The sequence below is a fragment of the Pogoniulus pusillus genome, chromosome 14 (assembly GCF_015220805.1).
Source record: "Pogoniulus pusillus isolate bPogPus1 chromosome 14, bPogPus1.pri, whole genome shotgun sequence".
NCBI classification, from domain to species: domain Eukaryota; kingdom Metazoa; phylum Chordata; class Aves; order Piciformes; family Lybiidae; genus Pogoniulus; species Pogoniulus pusillus.
The window spans coordinates 22,305,952-22,324,891 of NC_087277.1; the positions used below are offsets into that span (position 1 = coordinate 22,305,952).

The 18,940-nt window shown below is 38.6% G+C and overlaps 1 protein-coding gene across 4 annotated transcripts in view; it reads right to left on the minus strand.

Moving 5' to 3' along the window:
- The window catches only part of CPNE3 (copine 3), a 27,892-nt gene continuing 8,952 nt past the window's right edge, over positions 1-18,940 (minus strand). For 3 of the 4 annotated variants that reach the window (XM_064154554.1, XM_064154556.1, XM_064154555.1), the window contains 14 exons: positions 18,376-18,555; positions 16,866-16,940; positions 16,376-16,447; positions 15,849-15,932; positions 14,204-14,293; positions 11,055-11,153; positions 8,390-8,476; positions 7,763-7,822; positions 6,821-6,954; positions 6,296-6,350; positions 6,145-6,196; positions 5,396-5,529; positions 4,777-5,013; positions 1-2,924 (listed from right to left, as the gene is read on the minus strand). In XM_064154554.1, the coding sequence (XP_064010624.1) occupies positions 2,814-2,924; positions 4,777-5,013; positions 5,396-5,529; positions 6,145-6,196; positions 6,296-6,350; positions 6,821-6,954; positions 7,763-7,822; positions 8,390-8,476; positions 11,055-11,153; positions 14,204-14,293; positions 15,849-15,932; positions 16,376-16,447; positions 16,866-16,940; positions 18,376-18,555 (1,470 nt within the window). In that variant the 3' untranslated portion in view covers positions 1-2,813. Of the gene's footprint in view, positions 2,925-4,776; positions 5,014-5,395; positions 5,530-6,144; positions 6,197-6,295; positions 6,351-6,820; positions 6,955-7,762; positions 7,823-8,389; positions 8,477-11,054; positions 11,154-14,203; positions 14,294-15,848; positions 15,933-16,375; positions 16,448-16,865; positions 16,941-18,375; positions 18,556-18,940 lie in introns of those variants that run through there. The other variant, XM_064154557.1, reaches the window with a different exon arrangement.

Sequence of the window (18,940 nt, forward strand, 5' to 3'; positions counted from 1 at the left end):
TATTGAAACTATACTTTTAATAGGCACTATAAATCGGTTAACTTCATCAGAATTGAAATACATAGGAAAGTAAAAATATCTGGTTCCAGGTTATTTCTCTGCCGCGCTTCTATTAGAACAACTAAAGGGCAAAAAGCATCTGATCCCGAAGTGCTATACACAATCTTTGGCACCAGGTGGCGGCAGTGATCCACTTCACAAGACTGGCAATATTTGCTCTGCCACCCTCAAGCTACTAAGGCATTTTTAACATGTAAAAACAGAGGGAAAACGGCACAACGGTCATTCCCCTTGCCCTTGACTTACCATCTGTTTTGCTCCTTGACTTAGAATATTGCTTCAGCATAACTCAGAATTTCCCAAAATTTTCAACAGACATTAGCTGAGCACTTTGAAGGAAAGTTCTAACTGGAAGATATTTCTTGCTGCTGTCAGGTCTCAGAGACTTTTACATAGAACAGGGCATACAGAGAAGCAGGTGTCTCTGACCTGCCGCTGAATTCCCTAAGCCTGAGGAACACAGAAGCACTTTTCCAATAAGAGATAATGATTTTTCTGCTGTATAAACTCAGCATTTATGTATAGAGCACAGACAAAACATAAAACATTATTTCAGAATTAACAGCCATTAACATACTTAAATGCATTTAAAGGCACATCCATGGCAACTCAGAACTGGGAGAAGAGCTTAGAAACAGAATTGGTTTTTGGCAAGACAGCTCAGAGGACATTCAGTAGTATCATCTACTCTTACCTGTAGTACTCATCCACCTCAACAAATGTACTGCACCTAGTGTTCTCTGTACATGGAGCATGCTGCTGTGAAACAGTTTACTGCTCCAAAAGCATGCAATATCCATTTTCTGCACCGTGATTTAGGCTCCCCATAACTACTTACTTGAGATTCATAGTTTGTGTTGCGTATCTGGCAAAACACCTCATCATAACTTATGCATAAGGCAGAAACATATTTGAACTACTGATAAGAAGATGTTTGTAGATTATTAAATAAACACATGAATTATACTTAATACGAAACAAAACCTCTCTTCCTTAGTACTCTGCTACTGGAACTATTCAGGAACCCTTCCACCAAGGAAAATGGAGGGAAGAATAACATAGTCATGATTGATAACTGTCTGTAACACATCTGCTATGTTTTATGGGATATAAAGACTATGCAAGACCATCACAATACATTTGTCTTTCATCCACTGATGTTACTGTGAATTCAGATCTTTGACAGGATTATATATGTGTGGGAGAAAATACATATATATACAAAATAACCCCCCAGAGCAGCTCTAGCAACTGAAAAAAGTCACATACATACAATGACCAGGTGTGATCTTGAGCATCCAAGTATGACAGCTTCATCATTAGTGCGAAATGTTTGTAAGGTAGACTGTCCCAGAATCAGATCTATCAGACACTTAACTCTAAACCACTTCGAATGTGGACCTGCAAAACTGATGTTCAAGACTGGCACTTTGGAAGTGATAAATGAGACCTTTCCATCCTCTTACCTTACATGCACTGACAGGATCAGAAGTGATCCTCAGAAAGCAGTATGCCACTGGGAGACGAAAAAGCTTCATCTGTCCACTAAGCAAGTAGAACACGATTTACACTTGGTGTAATGAAGACAAAACTCAAGGCAAGACAATAAAGGAGAAATTGTGTGCCCTAGAGAAACACAGCATGATAATAGGATTAGAGCTTAGAGACCTTATGTCATCCTGCTGTGGGAGAAAAGGGAAGACTAGATTTTGCAGGCACTTTTCATTAGTAGGCTCACGAAAGAGATGCATAATTGAGAATATGAGAAAACCAATACAGAGAGCACTTTCAAGAACTGCCTTTGCTTGAAAACATGCACCTAGAAATCAGACAAAACTAAAAGTGAATTCTCACTTCACAAAGGCCCCTTTAAAGATCAATAGTAATTACTGGTTTCTGGGGGGGAAAAAAAAACACATCAAAAAACACTGAAAAATCCCACGAAAACAAACCCCAAAACTTCACCTAAAGGAAAATCTGAAGTTCCCAGCCTTTACAGAAGTAGCCTCCAAAGGCCAGTAGTATTCTTTTGAGATTCACCCAAGTTACTCCTGCACTACCTTAAGAGAATGCCTGCTATATGTTTTAATGACTTGTTTGGCTCCTGTTCACACAGCCCTGAATCCCAGGCACTAGCCACGGGCAGAGAAGTGGCAAACGGGAGGCAGGGGTGCCAGGAGGTCCTTTGTGCTCTCTTCTGGCACTTGTTTAATTATGAAGCTCCTGTGATAAAGATCTGTGATGGCAGCTTAATAAGACACAGAAGCCTGAAGTAATTCAAATTGGTCACAGCACATACAAAACTTGACCTGTTTGATGGGGATAAATCCTCTTTTTCACTTCAGCCTGGTTTTATGATCACTGAGAAACTTCAGTCCGCAGTACTGACACCTGCACACGTAACTGAACACTCCCACTGGCCATATTTACCAAACAGGCAGCTGTCCCACTTCCAGCTGTTCTTCCCCTTCTCTGCACATTTAACTTTTCTATTGTCTGATATTTTAGAAATAAAATGTATTCACTTAAGCCCTGTCTTTCAAATCAACACCAAATATTAACACAACTACATTTTTTCCCCTCAAAAGGCAGACTTGGGAAAGCAATCTGCAGGCAAAGCTAGCAGAGGTAACCATACAGGCACAGATGTACACATATAGGTGTGTATACATCTATACAGAAATATCTCAAGAACCAGTCTGTCGATAGGCCAAGTGAAGCAAGGACTCCCTCAGCTCCTCTGCTCAGTCCTTTCACTTGGCAGCAGGATTCTGAGGAGGCTGAAGTTTGTAGGTGCTGAAATAGTTCACCACTTGTTGAGGGACTTCTGCCAGGACACACTGTGCCAGAGCTTCTTTTGGAGACTTAGGAAAAAACAAACAAACAAACAGCAGGTTTCAGTTTCTACCAACTGTTAACAGAGATCCTGACAGCTAATAAGCACCTCCTCTACCAGTTCAGTTTAAAGCCTGACATTTTACAGAATGTTTCAGACACTGCCCTTGTGGGACAGAGGGAGACTTTCCTGACATCTTTACCTTCCTGCTCCCATTACCAGGAAACAGCTGTATGCCTTGTTCTACTGAGGTAATAGGAGCTGGGTTCTGAAGACATGTCCTGTCCCATAAAATGCACATATGCACTGTGCAGACATCCAAACTTCAGCCCTGTAAGCACGATTCCACTGTCTGATGAAGATGACCCTTGAGGGTCTTATTACCTGTAATCTTTTGCACCAAGACTCATCAACAATAACTACATTTACAGAGCAGCTGGAGATACTGGGTTTACTAAAAGACTAAGCATCCATATGAAAAAAACAAAGTGCCTCTTTTTCTAGAAGCTGAAAATATTTGAACATCATTTTATAGTGAACACTGACCCTAATTATCTACATCCGAGTGCATTATTCATTAAGTATATTCTATATTTATTTTGCTCTCTTTCTCTTCTTAGTTTGCTTGCATTGCTCTGAGATTCAAGGAAGAATGTGTATCAAAAGTAAAAATATAAAGACAAAATAAAAAGGTATAAGTACTAACAGCAATAACATTAAGAAACAAAGAAGAACAAGAACATCTTAGAATGGAAATAAAAATATTGCTTATATTTTCTCCATCCTGAGGAAAGCTTGGGGGTTGTTTTGGTTTTTGGGGTGGTGTTGTTGCAAACAAAATATATATATATATAAAGATTGGCAATTAAAGAATGGAGTCTTGATTAATGAAAAGGAAAGCTATCACCACTATTGTGCCCACATACAATTTCTCCTGATTACCGCCTTCCACATTTAGCCTCAGATTTTAACACTGCACTAAACTCTGAGACTAATCCACATTTTGGGCTCCCCAGTTTAAGAGGGACAGGGATCTGCTCGAGAAAGTCCACCAGAGGTTTATGAGGATGATTAGGGGACTGGGACATTGCCTGATGAGGAGAGGCTGAGTGACCTAGGGCTTTTGAGTCCATAAAAGAGAAGACCGAGAGGGGACTTATTCAATGTTTATAAATATCTGAGGGCTGGGTGTCAGGAGCTGAGGGACAGGCGCTGCTCAGTTGCTCCCTGTAATAGGACAAGGAGTAATGGACATAAGCTGCAGCACAGGAGTTTCCACCTCCACACGAGGGGGAGCTTCTTGACTGTAAAGGTCACAGAGCACTGGAACAGGCTCCCCAAAGAGGCTCCTTCTCTGGAGACTTTCAATGCCTGTCTAGATGCATTCCTCTGTGACCTGAGCTAAAATGTATGGTCCTGCTCTGGCAGGGTGGTTGGACTCTATGATCTCTTTGGGTCCCTTTCAACCCCTAACATCCTGTGATCTACAAGTGGGAAGCTGCAATAAAGAATTTTTTTTTAAATCATCAAAAAAAAAACCCCCACCTTACCATAAGCACAAAACCACAGAAATGAAAAACACCCCTCTCTGTTCAATCAGGTCTGAGGGGATATTTGCAGAGGTCATTCCCCTGCAGCAGCTTGACAAAAATGGGGTGCCACAACCAGAAATAGAGTAGTTTTAAACACGAATCAGCTCACCTAAAAGAAATTCTACAGATGCAGTCTTCTGTCCCTTCTAACTTTTCAGCATTTGATTATCTCAGACTTCAGAGTTTGTGTCAGGGATGCTGCAAAAACTTAGGACTACGTGTAGGATGTCCCAGGAAATCCACCATACCTCTACAATATTTATTAGGCATACTATTAAGACTACTTACATTTTGGAACTTCCTGAATGGAACAAACTGTACAATGTCTCTGACAGCTGCTTCTCCTGATGAGGACCTAAGAACTCCATTGTCACCATCAAGAAACTCCATAGCGCTGAAGTCTGCTCCTCCAACACCAACAATGATGATGGACATGGGCAACTTTGAAGCATTGACAATGGCAGCTCGAGTTTGATCAAGGTCTGTTATCACGCCATCTGTTATGATCAGAAGTATAAAGTATTGCTGTCAAAACAAAAAGCACTGAGTTATGACAAACAGAAAACATGCAGGCATTCCCCTATACACAAAGGCTTAAACTAAACTTTAACATCTCTATAGCACTGCAAGAACTTTGAATAGAAGATACCATAAAAGTGCCATCGTTTTTTTAACTTTCTATTTCAACTCCAAGGAGTTTTGGTCAACTTAGGAGATAATTGTGGTATAGCAACCCAAAAAAAAATCAGTTAGCTTTTAACTTGTTTTAAGGGTACCAAACACTAATTCATATGGCCAGCTGCCCAAGTAAGTGCTTACAAGCTTCGAAGGCAATAGTAGCAGTTATAAACTAGAAGGCAGGGGAGAAAAGGCAAGAAAAATGCACATGCTACCATAAAACACTTACAGATGCTGTTTGCTGCTGTGTAGCTGCAGCAGCAAATCTTGCCACATGATTTATGATTGGAGAAAAATTGGTTGGCCCATATAACTGCACTTGAGGGAGACAAGCTCGATATGCATCAACAATGCCTTGGACTCCTGGAAAACATAAACAGATACTATTAATTTTTCACGTTAGAATTGGGACTTTATCTTCCTAAAACACTGTTACTCATCAGTTATTTGAAGTGATGATGCAAAGGTTTAAAACTATGATGGAAAAAAAATGTTCAATGTGTAGAGTAGACCCTTAGCTTGACCTGTGCTTCAGGCACATGCTCACTAGGTCTGGCTTCATGTGAAGACAAAGGCTAAACACTGCATGCTCCAGTAAGTGTAACTGAACTACAACAGCTCTCTCACCTGGCAGCTTGTGGCAGTCAGTGTGGGCACACTAAACTGACACTAGCAGCATCGTACTCAAAACGGACACCTCCACACCATCAGTGAAGCAGAATGAAGTGGGTTTACAACATGAAAACTGTTGCCAGCTTATCTCAACTGTGCCCTACACCAGTTTAAACCCCTTTTATACATCATTAGAGAGACCAAATGTTATTTCTAATAACATGGTTCTAAAATTGTTTATGGCTACACAACTGAAATTGTTATTTAACTGAACAACATTCTTCACAATTCACTTAAAAAAAACTTTGAACTCTTCAACCTTAGACATTTTATTCTCTAGGTCTGATGCTACATTTGCAGACTTACCATGACAGAATGGGTTTGATGGGTTAAAATTTAATGGGAACTCATGTGACACCTATCAATACACAAAAGACACAGTCAGGATTGTATGTAGAATTTCCTCCTGAATAAGCGTTTCCCCTTGCTTCTGTAGTGCATTTACATATTCCATTACCTGAAAAGTGGGAGGAATCTGTGCACCAAATCCAAAGGCTGGAAACATCTTATCTCTGAAAAAGCAATTTTAAAGTAAACATAGTCAGTGTCCTCATTTAAATGATGTCATAGAACAGTATGTTTTATTTAATCAGTGCTGCTTTTGATTATTAATAAAAGCTCTTTATTAAGCAGTAAGAAGCAAAATTAAATGGAAGTTCCCCTTGCAATGGTTTGTAGGACCAAAATCAGTCTTTAACAGCAAACTGGCAAGAATGCACTCGTTTACTGAAATTAATATTGCTCTTTACATCACAGGTGAAAAACCTTGTTTGCCTGCCATAAACACAAGCTTCTGCTTGTGATTATGTGACTGTGAAGTGATTATAAAGTCTTTTTTAGCTCAATAGTCTCATTCTGATGTATCTGCTGACATCTTCAACACAGGTTCAAGAAACTACACCCACAAAAAAATAATCTACCTCCAGTTAAACAAAATAATTAATCATTAAACAAAGTAATTAATCAAAAACCTAACACTTACGTATCATAATCCTGAATCACCATGCCCACAGACCAAATGGCTGTCAGGTATTCATTCACTCCATTAGGACTGAGGTAGTGCAGAGAGTCTGGAGAGCGAGGGTCCCCATTGGAGCCTGTGAAATCTATCCCCACCTGTCAAATGTAACATTTATACCAATTGCTGTTAAAGGTAAAATTATGTTTCATATCTCTGGCAAAGCCACAGTGAAAATGACAAAAACAGTGGTAAACAGCAGTTATTAGGACATCTACAAATCAGGCACAATACTTAGATGCAGGTTTCTCAGAAAATTAATACTCCTAAAACCATGGCACTCCAAATATAGCACCAGCTCTGTCGGCTTTGCACTGCTTGCTTTCAGTTATGACTCACAGTAGCTCTTCAATAGCTTTCATTCTCTATCTTGCCATACACATCTTTCCTCTCAGAAGTACAAGCAGCAAAATACCAGAGAAGCCTAGAGCCAGCTCTATCTCTGACCTCAGTGGGTCCTTCTGCTTTGGTGAGGAGTCACCTCAGTAGAGTGAAGACATCTTATTGTGATGTGTGATGCATTTGCTTCACTAATCACATAACTTAAAGGTCCCAACCCACACGATGGCTTCTGTTTGTTGCTTTCATTTAACAAAGGGCCTTGAAAACCACCATCAAGGGCAAAAGTGAAATAAAACAGAGAAAGAAAACATAACAAACTTGAAGCAAATCAGAGAACTATGAATTTCTCCTTGCTCTCCACCCACACAGCTCAGTAACTACACACTTTTGTGCTCTGAGTAAAGCAAACAATTGCTTCTAAACAGACTGATGGGACTCTGGCAAACAGCTTCCCTGCTCCATGCTACAGAACAATAAATATGAGCACATGAAGAGCATAGACAACTTCTACTTCAGTTTGTTCCAAAACTCAAAAAGCTCCTTTATATAAACGGTTTAACTTACTGTGAAATTCAGCTGACATCCACCCATGATGTAATCAAGGAACGTGCATTCTACCATGATCTGAAAGTACAAGTTAATGCTAAAAATTAACTTTTTTTTTCCCAAATGAGAGAAATCCAGTAAGCATTACTGCAGTACATTTGGAGACTCTAGATTTGTTATTTTTACCCATGTAAAGCATTACTTCTACTCTACAGATATCCCACCTATTCACTACAGTGACGATGTTTACAGCATGTGCCATCACGAGCTCTGTGCACCATGCTTAGGCCTTTTACAAAGTTACAGGCAGACAACAAAGTATCTCCAAAAGCTCTATCATTTACCAAAAAAAAACAACCAAAAACATATTATGGCAGATTTTAATTCACTATAAAATGGCACAGTGTCAAAAGACTAGCCTTACACACAGGTAAGCAGTCTTAGGCATACAGATGGCAAGACAAACTGAAGGGACAGGGAGGACACTATCAACCTGTCTCCTTATATGAACCAGAGCACTTAACCATTTACTGGTTGGATCTTTCAAGATGTTTTCAAGTTTCTTGGAGCTTGAGGGTGAAAGGAATGCTAGATGACAGCTGTTACAAGTGAACACTTGAAAACAAAGAGTTGTACATTACTGACCTCACAGTGCTTAACGCTCACGATGCCCGAGTTCTTGTAACTTTTTTTCTTCTGTCTTTTCTTTTCATTGATGCACTCAAACTCCACCTGCACAAATGGAAAGAAATCAAACAAAATCACTGCAAATATAATTTAGGCAACTATTTGTAAAATTCTTTACACCTAGGACTGATACTCTGGGCTTGTATTGAATACACAGTTTACTTCAGTATCTGGCAAAATTAAACCAGGTCTGCCCAAAGTCAGCAAGAAAAACTCCACTGTCAAAACAGCAATCCTCTCTTACCCAAAAGCTTATAAATATGTTTCTTTAGACAACTGTATTTCAACCAGAGATTCTCTAATACTTTCCCTCCAACATCTCTCCTAAAAACTTTCTTTTGTTGACGATATGGTGAGGCAAAGCATCACTGTTCCCAGCAGCTGTGGCACTAATGTACTAAGTATGAGCATGTTCGTGCTTTCCAAAATCAGTTATTGAAGCTGCAACAATTAAACCAGTACTTGAACTTCTAAGTGCAAGCAACAGCTAGCCAGGTTAAGCAGCTCCTATCATTACACACTTATGGTGGCATACTGCAGCATGTCTGGCACATAAATAGACTGAGGAGGTATTCCTGACATGCCTTCTGGCTCAGTGTGAGAAACAGCTTCTGTTGTTTTGGTTTAAGTTAATTAATTTGTTAAAAAATTGATCCTGCAATTCATCTCAAGTGAAAAAAAGAACAACCAGCACTAACAAGGTCAGCACCTGAGAAGTCTACATGCCTCCTGTCAATCTTTATTTTCCTTATTTTTTGGACATTTCACCACCAGTATCACTTCTGTTTAGTGCAAATTGTATTACAGGGATTTGTTTTGTACCATGTCAGTTTGTGTGGTACTCACTACTAACAGCCATGAGACACAGCATTTATAATCTCTCAACTACATTCTGTAATCTTCCAACCAGAGCTCACCAACACCATGCCTGGGGGGAAGATACACCTTAAGGGAAGGGGAAAAAGTATAAAAAGTCACCAGTTCTCCAGCAAACGAAAGCCACCTATTCACTTCAGTCATATGAGATCAGCTTTCTCAGCAACTGAGAACAGTCACACCCATGCTCACCTCTGCTAAACTTCAAAGAAGTTGTGCCAAATCCCCCCACAGGTGCAGCTGTGCAGAATTGTGGGAGTAACTGGGAGCATATAAAATCAAAGTCTAATGTGCACTAGGTGGGGAGTTGGAACTGGATGATCTTTGAGGTCCATTCCAACCTAAACTATTTTATGACTCTTAACATTTTACAGATATTAATCAGACTGCACAGTATTAGAGGTTCTCTCCTCTTAGAAGCAGAAGCTGCCCAGAGGACACTATTTGTATTGTCTCTTAGCTTCCCTTCATCTTACTGACAAAGCAGTAAGTTAAAGCACAGTCACATTTCTCATGAAAACAATGTTATTATAGCATTTGCAAAATGAGTACAGGCAGATCATAACTTTAAATGTCTTTCCTTAAATCCAGAAGAGACTGCACCTCTTATGCTACTGGGAGTAAAACAAAACAGGTATTTCTATTCTCAAGGAGCCTTTACACAAATGCACAGGAGGTATCACAGTTCTTACAAAAAAACATGCTTGAAAAGTGAGAACATACAAACTCACTGGGTTTAATTTACAATAATGTTCTATAACAAAAGTGTGATTAAAAAAAAAATCTTAGCAAAAGAAGGCAAACATCTTGTTAAGATTTGTAAATTCTCCATGAAAAGCAGCAGATAAAATGATTTTAGGAAATTACAGAATGTCAGGGGCTGGAAGTGACCTCCAGAGATCAAGTCCAATTCCCCTGCCTGGGACAGGTCACACAATTCAAGAGGGTTCTGAAAGTCTTCAGAGGGTAAGATTCCACCACCTCTCTGGGCAGCCTGTTCCAGTACTCTGTCACCCTCACCATAAAGAAGCATCTCCTTGTGTTGAGGTGGGAACCTCCTGTGTTCCAGCTTGTAGCCGTTGCTCCTTGTCCTGTCACTGGGCACCACCAAAAGAGACCATCACCTTCATCTTGACACCCACCTCTCAGATACTTATAGACATTGATAAGAACTGCTTTCAGCCTTCTCTTCTCCAGACTGAACAGCCCCAAGCCGCCCAGTCTTTCTTCAGAGCATGATGTTCATATCCTGCAATCATCCTAACTCTCTGTTGGACTCTCTGGTACATCACTCTCTTGAATTGGAGAGCCCAAAACTGGCCACAATACTCCAGGTGTGGTCTCACCAGGGCAGAGGAGAAGGGGAGGAGAATCTCCCTAGTCCTGCTGGACACACTTTTCTTAATGCGTTGCAGATGCTGTCAGCCTTCTTGGCCACAATACTCCCTGATCTGGTTGTTTTGCATTCTGTCTTTTGGCACTCTCAGTTTTTTAATTTCTGTATTTTGACAACTAGTGACATTCATTTCTGCTGACAGGTATTTAAACATGCAATATCAGAAACATATTAATTCTGGGAAAGCAGATGCAGAACATAAACACTGAGTCAGCCTCAGCTACAGCAGCTCTATTAAGGTATAGCCGAACACAGCTTCCAAACCTGCACAAGTCAAGTGACGTTACATTTTGCTCCACAACAAGTGAAACCACAAAACCACACATGCAGCTTAAACGATGCAAGACTTACAGGTGAAGACCGAGAGGCTTCCTTCAGTTTTGACATTGTGGTTTGAAAACTTCCTATGAGATCATGAGATCCATCACTATCATAGTCATAGCACTCAACCTACAAGGAAGCATGATTCCGTGTTAGCAACAGAAATGGCCTTAGAGAAGCAATGACAGATGAAGAATGACTAAAAGCCAACATATCCATTTGCAGATCACACCTTCCACTGAATTGAAGGAGAAACAAGAACAGTAAGCAGTATCTGGTCTCACAAGCAAATAACATCAATTATATTGAACTACATTTTCAGAGTGAGGGGGTCTTGGGAAGAGTAGAAAAAACAATGTAGGGGTTTTGATGTCATCATGGAATTAGTCATTAAAGGAAATTTAACATTTTTTGAGCATCCAGCTAAACATTTACCAAATCAGTTATTCAGCTATCTTGAGTGTTTTACTAATACACTGATATTACTTTATCTTCAAGATAACTCAGGATTGATAAGTGTATGAAAGTTCCGCTCTAAATCCACAACGAAGACTTGAACATACCACACTCTTTTTTTAACATTAGCAAATTCACACAGTCGTTACAAGCCACTCTTTGTGGATTTGAGTATCAATTAAAAAGTCCTGTATTTGATGCTTAAGTTTTACTATTCAATCAGCTTATCTTTTCACATACCAACAGCAGAACAAGAGAAAAATACCTCTTTTTCCTCTTCTGAAAACTAGCAGTACAAATAAAAATAATTTAACAGTAACAATAATAAAAGCCTAAGTAGGTACACCCCATTACTTCCAAGAAAAAAAAAATCTGAATACATATGGCTCAAACCAAACAGCTATTTTCATGGCTGTCTTTCCAGAGTGAAAAAAAATAGTACATGCTACTCAAGAAACGATTTAGCTGATTACTTGAGGACTTCACTTGGGAATAACAAAGTAACACAAACAACTCTGACACAAATTTGAGCTCCTGAGAGGAATTCACTTTCTGACAATAAATGGTTATATGAAAGTACAAAATATGATGTGTAGATTGCAAGTTCTACACTGTGCACAACATGCCTCTGTTGCACTTTGCAGTACTCCTACATTTTGAATGCACCAATAAACACAGCAATGCATGCACATGGACCAATGATCAAGTTAAGTTTCATGCAACCAGGCCCAGACACAACAGACTAATGTTCATGGCAGAAGCAATGTAAATTCTTTTGAATACCATAAATTAAGGCAATCAAATACTCAGCAAATGCTTCAGTATCTGAAAGTTAAAACTGAAGACAGTTCCTGAGCAGGAAGTTATGATACCTGTTCACAGCACACTTATTTTTCCTTTTGAAGACAACAAAGTTTGGTTTTGTTCAATGCATTTGACCCACCTAACTCTCCTGTGCACACAATAGCACTAAGGAACATGATAAAACTGCATGTATTTTCCCCAGCAGACCTAGGCATGCTTGCTTCAGATGAAAGCCTCATACTTTAAACAGAACTTCACTAACTGCAAACACACTCACATGGACTACAGAAATCAATCCAAAGATAATCAACTTGGTTTGTGCATTGCTGGGGATACACAAACTAAGTGATTACACAGGTGAAAAGCCACTCGTTATGGAAAAGCTGATGGGTTTACTCACTCTGACAAACAGCCCATTAAGTATTCAACTGTGTGCATAGAAAAATGTCAAAAGTACTGTTTAATTCTTCAACAACAACATCATACAAAGTGTATGCAGAACTGTTTGAAGTGACAGCTCGAAGATTTCTAAACTGTGACATAATCCTACTGTCTGTCTGCAATTCTGCTGGAAATAAACATACACTGCCCTAAAATAGAAACATATACCTACACAAGATTCCAAAGAACAGACTCTGTTGATGACATAACTCTATCCTAATAGATACATTTAAACCAATGATCTATAGTCTTAGCTTGCCTGTCTATTGAAAAGGAGAAAGAAATTTGCAGAATATGGAGATGTAAGAACTGTCACAGCTCTTCTGAGGAAAAGGGAAGCAGCAAGGAATACAAAGGAAAACATGCAGAAGCAATAAGCCAAGCAGGTTCTGAGCTTTTAAAGTTGTTCATTAGTTTGCTCAATAATTACATATTTAAATGTATACAGGTGCTTGTAACACCCAGATGCCTGTGGCTGTTAAGCATCTTCCAAGACTGTCTAAAGTCATACAACTAATATCTGTTACATGCAGATTGCACTCCCATTTTTCCCTCCCAGAGGATGAATAGCAAGTACAGTGGTTCATTTTGTTCACTTTGTTTTCAAGTGCTAAAGTATCAGGTTCCCAGTTTATAAATGGCATTTTGATCAGTTGTTTAGCTTCAATTAGAGCCCTACAGGGAATTCCTGAAGAACAACATTCAGAAGTTAAACATAATTTATTCAAGATGAGATTTGAAGATGGGAGGAGTTAAAGACCAGTTGTGGTAGAACTGTCACTTCACAGCTGGTTGACTTTCTGATGGAAAACTGGGTGTTAGCTGAGAAGAAAAAAATTGCTACATCTGGTACTCACAAGATAAAACTGGCCCACATCTGTTACCTCAGCTAGTATATGAAGTGTGATTAACTGTGTCACGTTGGACATTAAGAACTTCCTTAGTATTATCTTTTGCACCAGTAACAAACTATCACAAGATCTGTAACAGGCAACAAAGCATATTCCAGCCTTTACCATGCATCATTCACTGCACAACATCTTAACACCACTAACACTGGCTGATGCAACACTGGATGGGGGCTGGGGGATGGGTTGGACTGGATGATCTTGGAGATCTCTTCCAACCTGGTTGATACTACGATACTAAAACCAGATGATCCAAATAAACTGAACTGGACATTTATAAGCTACTTATGTTTAACCAGTTTCCCAGATCCATTTTTCAAAGACCAACTTTTATAATGATAATCTTTTACAAAGATTTTGTAAAGATATCTTTTATAAAAATAATGAATCACAAGCAGAAGATATATTACTTCCTAATGCATGCATCTCTGTAACTTCAAATAAGAAGCCTAATACTTCCAATTCAATTTTAAATACAAAGAAGCGATACCTAGAACAACACATCTTCCATTCACTACATGTTCTTTTATTTCAATGCATTAATTCATAGACACATTTCATAAACATTACCTTGATTGATTTATCCATGTCACTGTAACACAGAGAATTGAGAGAGATTTTGAAGGGCCTCCAAACTGGATTGAGGTTGTTTTTAATAACCTGTGAAATCAAACAAACACAAACAACACACCACAATAGAACAGTGTTGTTCACAAGAGTGGAAAGGAGTCATTGCAATGGGCCATTCTTTCATGACATGAATTTGTAATCAAAGCCACAGTGATTAATAATGCTGTCAATTACTTCTGATAATCCAAATCTTAATATATAGGATATAAACAAATTAAACATTCTCAATATGCAACAGCAATGTCCAAAACAGATGGTATCTTCCAATTCCATGTTCTTCTAGACTGCACTGTAACCTACTGTATCATTCAGCTACTACACTGAAAAAAATCATATTTACATAAATACTGGCATTGCTGTTTGAGTTTGTTGTTTCCTTTACAAGCACACAAATATACACATGTAAGCATGGCTTAACTAAAAAACACATGGAAAAATTACACTGGAATTTTTACACATTAATGCTTTGGAGATTAAAATTTGCTCCAGCCTATATTTGTTTTGAAACATCAATCATGGAAATGTTCCCTCAAGAAATCTGTGCTAGAGTTAAGCAGAAAGTGTACGAGGATAAAAGGTTTCTCAAGCTGAAAGCTAAATGAGTCATATTTAAGAGCAATACTGTAGGATCTTCAAAATTTGTCAGTTGAAAAGTATCTGTAAAATACCCAATACACCAAAAAAATGATCTTTTAAAGCTCAAGAAACAAGACACGACAAGCAATCCTTAAATAATAATACTTAATACTAGTAAAATTCACACATTCAGAACTAAATCATAGTTAGCAACATATAAGGAGTTTTAAAATTTGTAACACAGAATTAAACCTCAAGCTAGTTCTAGGCTGGAACAAAAAATTCTGGATTCATTACTTAAATTGATGGAAATCCTTATGAAAAATATACATTTTGTGCAAAGAATCATCTCATGAGAGAAACTATTTTTATAAATCTGACACAAAAAAAAAGCAATTTACACTTTTTCAACATCCATGCTTCCTTCATATGAATATGGTCCCCACTTAAATTTACACAGTATCTCAGTTACGCCTGGAGCCTGAGCTTCCACTACAGCGAGACCTTTTGAACTTAACTCTTCCCTGCCAATTACTGCCACAGGACCTCTGCAGCCCCTCCTGGGTGGAAGGCTGCTGCTGCTTAAGCATGTTTTCCCTCAGCATTATCCTTGGCTTGCCCTTGCTACACAAGCATTCGGTGTAACTACTCTCACTAGTGAATGGTACATGTAGGTGACATCAGGACACCACTCACAAGAATACCCTCAGAGGAACACTGAGTCTCTGGGTGCATGTGTAGTACCTTTTCAAAACATGTTCTTACTTCTAGACTGCAGAAAGTTTAAGAAGTATTTTCTTCTAAAATAGGATGGAATAAACCAGACAGACTTCTTTGTCAAAAAAAAACTCCACACCTCAGTGGAAGAGGTGAAGTGATTTCTCACTAGTCTGTAAGTCAACTACCAGACCATGCTCTTCTTTCTGTAAAGCACTGGATCTCCTAATGCTGTGACACAGTGGAAATCAAATAACCTTAATCTCTAGGTTGTTGACTGAAAATATCCTACCTCTGTTCTGTGAACCATCACCCAGTTTCCATCTCCAGTCTGCTTGTGGAATTCCAGATAAGGATCTGACTTTCCAAAAAAATCCTGTATTTAAAGAACATGTAATTATTCCAGAACAGCCTGTGGCAAGAATGTCATTAAATGCCAGTTAAAGTAGACTCAGATTAACAAAAGGTAAACTAAATATCCAGGGAACAGAAGCTTTAGATGAAGAAACATAAATCTGATTATATTACTACTTGAAAAAGTGGGAAATAAAATGGAACCTGTCTGTCAATTTCAGATAGAAGTTTTTTAGTGTCCACATATGAAGTATCTGACAATTCAGGCAAAAGAATAATTACACTGGTAGGCACTGAGATGGCTAGTTAGGGAACTAAGAATTTCATCCAGTTACTCTGATGCAATCTTTTGATTGCAAGAAAAAAGTCTTAATAGATTTAACTGTTTCAGCAAAAAAACTGAACCCCAAAATTTAATGACAAGATTTTGATGTTACTACTTTATCAAAGAATCACTTAAAATACCTTATTGTCTAGTTTCCTTGCTTCTACTTCCAATATAACCACTCGGTTATCCTTCACCTCCTCTGCTGTGATCTAGATAGGCAAAGATCAAACAGTCAAGAATTTACATGATTCTCTCAGATTTGCAACACTTCTAATAAAAAAATAAAAATCACATTTGCTCACAAATGAGGCATTAAAAATGGGAGGCGGGGAGCAATTTCATTTGACAGTGGGATGCACTAGATGAAACTGACATGCTGACTAAATAGTAATATACTGGATGCCCAAATTAGTTGGATGGAGGCAAAGAGACATACAAATGCAGAAGGTGGGCTGCGTTCCTTTTGAATGACAAAGAATAGTTAGTGGAGGGGGAAAAAACAACACTTTAAAGATACTTTTAACAGCACTGTAAAATGGTTATAAATTAGACATATTATGTTCACACCACTAGCTAACTAAAAAAATAGTCACAAAAATATTTAAGGCTAAATGATGAAGGTCTTACCACAATAGTTCCTTTTCCAGCAGGTCTGCCATTTTTAAGTAGCAAGGGTTTTGTCAGAGTCCTGCTAGAAACTATCTGCCAAGACAAAATTTGAGCATCAAGTGTTATTCATGCTACTTAACAGACTTCCAAAGGAATTAAATGAGGCTGTAAGATATTTTCCCTTCCAGAATTTCTCCTTTATCATGAAGATGAGAGCATTTCATTTACTTCCCAGTATCTCTCATAGATACATAGGTAATACTTGATATACTTCAAGAATATTGAAACATACAGTGTTCAGGAGAAATACAAAATCAAGTGTATTCTAGTAACATGATGGGCATACACGGACAAAGATAATACCTGAAGTTCCAAGTTCAAACCATTGCTAAGTTTTTCACAGGCAGCACTCAAACACATGTAAGCCATGTTACTTACAGAGCTTCGGAAAGATTTGTAAACACTGTTTGTCACAGAAGCAAACAAGCCTTGGCCCCTGCAGTGTTTCTAGCTGATTTCATTTTATCCTCTTCAGGCAATGCTTTCTCAGAAATGTCTACTCATTGGAGAGGTCCTTCTGTAAGAATTAACTGCTACTAAATTTCATTTCACAATGCTTCTCTCCTCATAAGGCACTTACAACAAAAATACTTTACAGACAGGGGAGGAAAAATCCAAGATGACTCTCCTGAGAAGTGCCTTTGAAGGATCTATTAAAAAGAGCAAGTTAAAAAGAAGCTGCCTGACTGTGATAGTAACAACAGCAGAATTTGACAGGGAAACAGGAGTGCAATCAATAATAGGCAGAACCAGTGTTGCTATTTGCCTGGAGTGGAAAGCAAATTACAAGGTCAACATGGCCTCTGTGAACATTCCTAGGTGGCTAAACACCAACACTCTTTTTATGGAGTATTAAAATAAAATTTGAATATTGGAGTAAATAGCAATTACTGCTTTGTGCTCTCTGACAGTCATTTACTTTCACGCAGCAATCTGGAGAGCCCCCATGCTAGAGCACATTTACACAGATTCACAGCATTGCACTGGATTAGAAGAGATCCTCAAAGATCATAGAATGGTTTAGTTTGGAAGGGACCTCAAAGATCTAGTTCCAACCCCCCGCCATAGGCAGGGACACCAGCCACTGGAACAGGTTGCTCAAGGCCTCATCCAACCTAGCCTTGAACACCTCCAGGGAGGGAGCACCCACAACCTCCCTGGGCAACCTGTTTCCAGTGTTCCAGTCATCTTATCCAACACCCCTGAAGTGAGTAGGGACACATTCAACTAGATCCAGCTGTCCAGGGCCACATCAAATCTGATCTTGAATGGCTGGGCATCCTCTCGAGACCTTTTCAAATAAAATAAACATACACTGACCTGAGCCTTGAGAAAAACTAATAAAGGGAATCCTAGTCAGTTTAAGAGCACTCCAACTATACATGAACATAATGATAAGGTAAAAAGCATTTAACAATTTACAGTAATTTACATTTTCCTCAATTCTAAGGAAAATCTGCATACTTACTTGTCCCAGTGTACATTCAAATTCTCCTAAGAAGTCATCATCATTCAGATCAAAGGTTTTGTTATCTATGTCATATATTCCAAATTTAAGTTTCTGAACAAGCTCAAAATAGTAGTCAATTACAAATTTCTTGGCAAACTTTGGGTTCAAGGAGTTCTTAATTCTTTCTGTGCGATCAACCTGCAGTTAGAAAAATATCACTTAATTCAGTATTTCACCAATCAATCATGCACTCATACCAAATAATAAAGTAGGAATGACTTTACTATAAATTGTAAAGCTAGATCTCCCTACAAACTTTTCATCAAATATATATTACATTATATTACAAAACCCACTGCTCAAAGTCAAGAGATATTTTAGGACCTCTTTTCCTTTGCTTCTTGTATGGAGCATGTTCCTCCACAAGGAAGATCAACATCAAAATGGCATACCAGCAAATCATCATAGAATGGTTCCTGTTGGAAGGGACCTTAAAGTTCATCTAGATCCAACCCCCCTGTCATGAGCAAAGATCCAAGGCTGCTAAACACCCCATCCAATCTGGCTCATTCAATCCAGGATG